Source organism: Penaeus chinensis, chromosome 12 (assembly GCF_019202785.1).
Source record: "Penaeus chinensis breed Huanghai No. 1 chromosome 12, ASM1920278v2, whole genome shotgun sequence".
Taxonomy (NCBI): domain Eukaryota; kingdom Metazoa; phylum Arthropoda; class Malacostraca; order Decapoda; family Penaeidae; genus Penaeus; species Penaeus chinensis.
In genome coordinates this window covers 13,347,491-13,354,990 of record NC_061830.1, presented here as the reverse complement: position 1 = coordinate 13,354,990, position 7,500 = coordinate 13,347,491, and the positions used below count along the sequence as shown (strand labels likewise).

At 38.3% G+C, this 7,500-nt stretch overlaps 1 protein-coding gene across 3 annotated transcripts in view; it reads right to left on the bottom strand.

Annotated features, from left to right (window-relative positions):
• Nucleotides 1-7,500, bottom strand: part of LOC125031147 — a 16,671-nt gene that overhangs the window by 809 nt on the left and 8,362 nt on the right. For all 3 annotated transcript variants that reach the window (XM_047621691.1, XM_047621689.1, XM_047621690.1), the window contains exons 3-6: nt 2,349-6,150; nt 1,856-1,951; nt 1,024-1,114; nt 1-117 (exon numbers count right to left, since the gene is read on the bottom strand). The exon at nt 1-117 is cut by the window's left edge and continues 809 nt beyond it. In XM_047621691.1, the coding sequence (XP_047477647.1) occupies nt 1-117; nt 1,024-1,114; nt 1,856-1,951; nt 2,349-6,150 (4,106 nt within the window). The remainder of the gene's footprint in view (nt 118-1,023; nt 1,115-1,855; nt 1,952-2,348; nt 6,151-7,500) is intronic.

The window sequence follows — 7,500 nt, the reverse complement described above, 5'->3', positions numbered from 1 at the left end:
GACGATCTTTCAGGGATGACATAACTGGATTTTGAAGGGTAGGACTCTTGTATCCCTTCGGTGAGGATCCATCAACCAGGCCTTCCTTAAATGTTACTTTGGGCAACTTGACACGACCTGCAAGTTCATTGTGGATTTATGTATTTACATAATGTAATACAATGTAACATGAAAACAAGTGATGAGGGACCTAAAGATAAATTTAATGATTAAGTGATATAAATAATAATTAGGGATTAACAATTATTAAGAGTAAGAATGTATACATGCACTACTAATCTGATGATGTACATGCACTCTCCACTATGAGTCCATGTACACTGTTGTGTGGGTGGGAGAAATATTAATCCTAGCTCCATGTTATTAAAGGGGTAAATTTTGCAATATTGTGGTAATAATAATAATAATAATAATTTCTATAATTCCCTTTACAATCTAGAAACTATTTATAAAAAAATATATAATTTCATCTACCAACATCTTACCTGTGGTTTACATCACTATATTTTGCATTTCCCTCTTATCCCTTCCCAGTATTGGTGGCAAAAGGGGTATATTAAGAGGACCAGAACAGATTTGAGTTACTTCAGCTCTCCACCTCTCCCTAACCATGGTCCTTCTTAAACCCTCTTGTTGCCCTTCTACCATCCCCCTACTCCCTTCATCAAAGGAAAAGTGAACAACACTCACCCCTCACCACCCAACTACTTTTTAACCTACTACTCACCACCCAGTGAGTCTTCACACTCCTGCCCATAGCCATACCAACACTGATAATAAGTTTGTGCCACAGAGATAAAAGGACAACTTTTTGATGAGAAACACAAAATCATCAATGGGAAAGAGCAAAAACTCTTTGGAGATATAAAAGATCATTCTAAACACAAATAGATCATGATATAAAAAATGCATGTGAAATATGAGAAAGAATCAAGTGGCTTCATTATCGTTTCATTTACTTTAAGAAACAGATGAGTAAAAAGGAAAAACCTTCCATATCTCCCCAAAGACAGAAGAACCTACCTTTGTGCTTCATTACAAGGACAGGATGCTTGTCAGTAGGGATATCCCTGCACCTTCGAATTCTTTCATTTTCTTTATTTTCAAGTGAATCCTGTAAGAGAAAAAAGCCAACAAATAATATATAAAATAATGTAGCCTTTAAAACCTTAAAATGTATCTCAATATCAACAGTGGACAGACCATGAAACACCAGTGATTTATTGATGTACAGAATAAAGAAAAAAGGCAGTAAATATTTTCTTTTCTCTTCTCTTTCCCCATTTACAATAGGTTAAATTTTCGCTAAAGGTTGGCAAAACCCCGGATGCATTAGCATATGTGCTGCTCTGCACCTGGCATCATCCCAGTCACCAGGAAATGGGCTCATGACATGATTAGATGTTAGGGTGCGTGAAAATGTTAAGGAGAATGAGACTGGGATGTGTTTGCCATGCCAGATGTTTTTTTCAAGTTTTTCTCTAAATGTGCCTCAAGTACTGGGCACCAGAATTTCATGCTTTTTTTCTTTTCTTTTTAGACAGCACTGTCAGATGACAGTACAGATGATGCATGTTTGTCCACAAGGTAATGAAAATGTTGACAGTCCAGAATAGATGGTCACAATCTCAGATTGATTTGAGTGTACTTATTACTGTTTGGTACCTCTTTGCATTAACATTTTTACTTTCCTTCAGGAACTAAGGTTTGTAAGTCCTATTTGTAAAGTATGAACACTAAAGAGCTATTGTTAGTCTCTATCCCTGTTCTTTTCCCTTTTTTTCACCTCCCCCCAAAAAAATCGAATAAAAAATATATGAATTCAAACACAACGTTGTATCTTCCACATACTCACCACAACAACAGGAGCTGAAGTGTACACTGCTCTTGGAAGAACCTGTTTCCTAGTCACATCTACTGGCTCTAAGGTCTCGTCCTCACCAGACTCAATCTGTAAATATTAACTAAACTTAAGAAGAAGAAGAAGAAGAAGAAGAAGAAGAAGAACTGTTGAAGAGGGAGACAGAGAAAGGAAATGAAAAGATAGAAAAATAAAAAAAAGATAAGACAAGAGAAGGAAGTAGCTGCAGAACAAGACAGATAAAAGGTTACTGGCAAATGAAGCCTAAAAAAAGAAAGCTTTCAAAGACTAAAAAGAAAGCCTATGAAGCTTATGGGAAATAAAAGATTGTGAACTTTCAAAGTCAGAAAAAAAAAAAAGTATGTATGAATATAAAAACAGAATATTTCCTAATTTGAAAAGTATAAATTTAAAAGGAAGGAATGCACACACAGCACTTTAGCAATCTTCTGTAATACATGTCAATAGAAAAAAATTATGTATTTACCTGTGCATTATTCATCTTGGAGGCTAACTTATCAAGGTCACCCTGGATCTTACTAAGGGCTGCTTTCCTTTGTACTTCTGCATCCTCTCGATGAATTCTTTTAGCCAGGCGCTGGGGCGAATTCTGGCTGCTGGCAAGTGGAGAGTGAAAGGAAACTGGGCTCTCTGACTGGATTTTGACTGGACTGATTTTGTGCTTTGGCTTGATATTCACAACCAAGGGCGGGGGAGGATTTTCCTTGAGATATTTCGCAACAGGACTAACAATACTCATCCCATGCTTGAACCTCAGATGTTTTGGAGTTTTCAGTGATGGAGAATGGATCTTGCTTGCTGAAGAAACATGCATTTTGGTTCTTGTACTCTTTCCCTGTGGTGTGGAGAATTTGTTTATCTGATGACTTGGTAAACTTGATATTGGCTTGATATTGGCTCTAACAACCGGAGGCCGTGGTGGAAGGGCGGTCCTGCCACTGTTAAGTCTCATTGAAGGTTCTGATGGTGAGTTTTTCTTTTGAGAGGTGAAGGTTTTTGTCAATGGAGAATTTGGCTGAGATCTGAAACCTGCAACTGACTGAACTGGAATCCTAACAGGTGATTCTCCCACTTTTGATGTCCTATATATATTTGTCAGAGAGCCTGATTTATACAAGTCTGGCTCATTTACCACTCTTGGTCCAGGTTCTGATGGTGAATTTTTCTTTTGAGAGGTGAAGGTTTTTGTCAATGGAGAATTTGGCTGAGATCTGAAACCTGCAACTGACTGTACTGGAATCCTAACAGGTGACTCTCCCACTTTTGATGTCCTATATATATTTGTCAGAGAGCCTGATTTATACAAGCCTGGCTCATTTACCACTCTTGGTCCAGACTGCTTCACAACCTTTTTAGTTGTGTCTACTTTTGAAACCTTTGGAGTTAATGAAAGCGGACTTGGTTTAAGTCTACTAATACTTACAGGCTTAGAGACTGGGCTTCTTTTCTGCATTTTAGCACGGGCTTCCTCTGGGTGCTTCTGTAAGTTCACATTTTGCAAATTGAAATTCCTTGGTGGTTTAGGTGGTGCTTCCTTCTGCTTTTTGTTTGACAGGACTGACGGTGACCTGACCTCATTTATTTCAACAGTCTCGGGACTCTGAACAAAAATCATAGGTTTCTCAACATCTTCCCTTAGAGAAGAAGATCGTGTTGAGTCCATATTTGGTTGGAAGTTTGAAATGGTGCTTGCTACACTTGATTTCCGTGGGCTCACAATGCTTTCAGATTCATCATTATCATCTACCTCAGAAAACTCTGCATGAGCTTTCCTTGCAGCACTGCATATGTCGCCAGAAGAAGGAATTTTTCCCTTGGCCTCATCATTTTCTTTTTTTTCTCCATAATTGAGGCCATACTTGAGCATCATTTCCATTTCTTCTATAGTATCATTGAACTTCTGATCTGGAGAAGATTCACCATCTGACCCATTATCACTTGAATCCAGATCATCTTTCGACATGTAGCTGAACGCTGAACCACTATGAGAGTGACAAACAGAACTGTAGTTATCTTGAATATCTCCAGATTCACTAGTACAGTTAGACAGATTCTGAACATCAGCATTAGAAGCTGTAGAAGGTATGGGTTGAGATGAAAAAGATGCTGGCTCAGAATCTGACTGTGAGAAAATAATTGCCCTGTTGGCAGGGCCATAACTATCAATGCCTGATTCTCCTAAATTTTGAGATGAAGATGAATATGATGAAGTAGCTGAAACCAGTGGATGTGGAAGTATTTTTCGCAGAGAAAGTAAGGAAGTTGGAGGTGGAGTCACTGTAAATATAAACTTTGGATCTTCCTCTACTTTCATAAGTGGTCCTTTTGGTGGAGGTGTGACAGGGGAAACAGAATCATCTGCCTCACAGGAATCCTCCCTTTCTGTTTTAGGCTGATCGGTGGTACATACATTATCCATATCATTTTTATGAAGAAAGACTGAATCATCCCCTTCTGAATTTCTAGAAGAAGGAGTATCTGGAAGATTCCTCCCCATTTCAGAACCACTGATCAAACACATATCAGAGCCTGAGGAAGGGAAATTTGTGAACACAGAGTCACTGCCCTCAGAAAGAAACTCACAAGTACTAGAGGAATATTTTTTCAAGCTTAATCTACTTTGCTGATCTTTAATATGTGGGAAAACCTTTTTATCAGTAGCACATATCTGCTCAAGATCAGGTTGGTAATTTTTCTCTTCTGTAATGAATTCATCAAAAATATTTGCCTCATTCACATTAATAACTTCTAGACTACTGTAATAACTTTCACGTGGCTTAACTAGCTTTTTGGTGCGAGTTAGCTCATGAACGTGACTTTCTATTTGTGATTTACTTGAGAATCTGGAAGTGTAACTTTTCAAAAGAGAGGTGTCTGGGTCTAAATCACTTATTTTTTCTCCCTCTAATGATGACTTTTCTTGGGTCACTGCATTAGAATCTTTCAAGCTATCATAACTGGTTATTTTCTTTTCAGTCTCTGGGCTCTCTTCTCCTTTATAAGCACTTGTTTCTTTATCAATCTCATTACAAGGCTGTGACATACAGCTTTCTATCTTGGGGTCTGCTCTTTTATTTACAGTGCTTCCTATGCTGTTCATCTGCTTACTATCAGAATTTTCCTTATAACATTCACTCTGCATTTCTTGATCCACATTGCATACATTATCCTGCTCTCCTATTACATAAGCATCACCAACCATAGAACTTTCCTCACTACAAATTACTTCCTGACTTACAACTGAATCACAGGGCTCTGCATCTCTGTTGTCAGTCTTGGTGTTTTCAGCATCTACTACAGACCTAGATGGGGTCCTTGCTTCCTCTTGGGTTTTTGGGCTCATGTGAAGGTCTGGCTCTGGTGTGTCAACTTCAGATTCTGATATTTCCATTTCACTGGGTTCTAATTCTTCAATATTCATAGATGATCCCTTGTTTGAAGAATCTACACGTTTATGGTCTGCTCTTTCAGTGCTTCTTATGCTGTTTACCTGGCTGCTCTCAGAATTTTCCTGGTACCATTCACTCTGCACTTCTTGATCCATATTGCATACATTATCCTGCTCTTCTATTACATGAGCATCACCACCCAGAGAACTTTCATCACTACATGTTACTTCCTGACTTACAGTTGAATTACAGGGATCTCTATCTCTGTATTCAGTCTTGCTGTTTTCAGCTTCTACTACAGACCTAGATAGGGTCTTTGCTTCCCCTTGGGCTTTTGGGCTCATCGGAAGGTCTGCCTCTGGTGTATCAACTTCAGATTCTGATATTTCCATTTCACTGGGCTCTAATTCTTCAATATTCCTAGATGATCCCCCTTCTGATGTTCTACAATATGAGTCAGAGTGCAAAGCACTGTCACTACTTTCACATGATGCTCCAACTCTTGAGACAAGGCTGACTTCTTGTGCCGAGTTATGATGTAATGAATCAGTTTCAGGATTTCCAGAATTACTGTGAAATATTTCATTTTCAGTCTCATATGACTTATTTTCCAGTTTTGCTTTGGACTGTGATTGAAAGACAAATAAGGGCTTGTCATTGCTTTGCAGTGAATCAGAAGAAGAGGCCAAGACTTCTGTGGATTCAGCAAGACCTGAAGATTGTGAAGAACTGTTTGCCACAGATCCCTCCCAATGAGAACTTTCTTCACCAGCAGAAGATGAAAGGGTACCACAGGCACTATACCCATGCACAATAAGGGAAGTAGTACTGTCATTATCACACCCTTTACCTTCCTCCTCCAAGGATGCAAGGGATGGTCTGAAAAGGAGGAGGTAGGTAGGTTGCAAAGCAGAATAACACTGACATCAGGAAAATAAATCTTATGCATTTACCTAGATTCATAGGTATTCCAAAATGAATGATAGAAGCTATAAATAGGAGGGGAAGAGACTTAGACATCCTCTACATGCTATATAAGAAGACTTTCAGAAATTGTACATTTCAGCTTTAACTTTATATAACCAGAAGATATATACCTCCTCTATACATAGACAAGATGGCTGAAAAATCATCACACTCACACTCACACTCACACTCACACTCACACTCACACTCACACTCATACTCATACTCATACTCATACTCATACTCATACTCATACTCATACTCATACTCATACTCATACTCACACTCACACTCACACTCATACTCATACTCATACTCATACTCATACTCATACTCATACTCATACTCATACTCATACTCATACTCATACTCTCACTCTCACTCTCACTCTCACTCTCACTCACACTCACACTCTCACTCTCACTCACACTCACACTCACACTCTCACTCTCACTCACACTCACACTCACACTCTCACTCTCACTCACACTCACACTCTCACTCACACTCTCTCTCAGATCATTGAAAAAGCAAACACGCATACACACACTTATACTCACAAACTGTACACATGGCACCAGTTGATTCTTATTTCTATCCATGATTTACAGTCAAACATAAGAATTGATAGTCGTTTGAGTATAGTCAAACAATGCAAAAATACAAAGAAGTGAACAAACAAGGATTCATGCTAAATTGTAAAGGAGCAAAAAACTTGTTCAAATGCATTGTACCTGAAATTTGGAATTTAATACCACCAATTGATCTGTGATCTACCCCTACATCAGTACAACTAAGGTGAAGCACCGTTAATGTTTCTTCATTTAAGTGAAGACAGATAAGCTGTAGAAGAATAAGTTGTTTTCAATAAAAGAGGAACATAAGGTCAAAGTAAAATGTTCAGAATAAAACATGACAACAGGGATGTCAAAAATTCAATTTTCCAAACAGAAATATTGATAAATGGAATAAAATTCTATATGCCAGAATCACCTATCAACTCAGAAAGTTATACAAGATTCTAAATGGATGATATTGATGAAGGATACATCAGTTAATTTTTCAGCCTGGAGTTCCATGAGGAGGAAATCTTACAGAAGTGCATTATGAAAAGACCTAAAAACGACAACCCACAAGACAGCCCCTAGAGATTAATCTTCAAGGGGGCAGGCCAAAGCATACCTCTCAGCTAGGTGTATAAAATACTTTACGGTGCTTGCAACAAGGTAACATAGGAGAGGCAAGATAAGGGACTCTAACCAA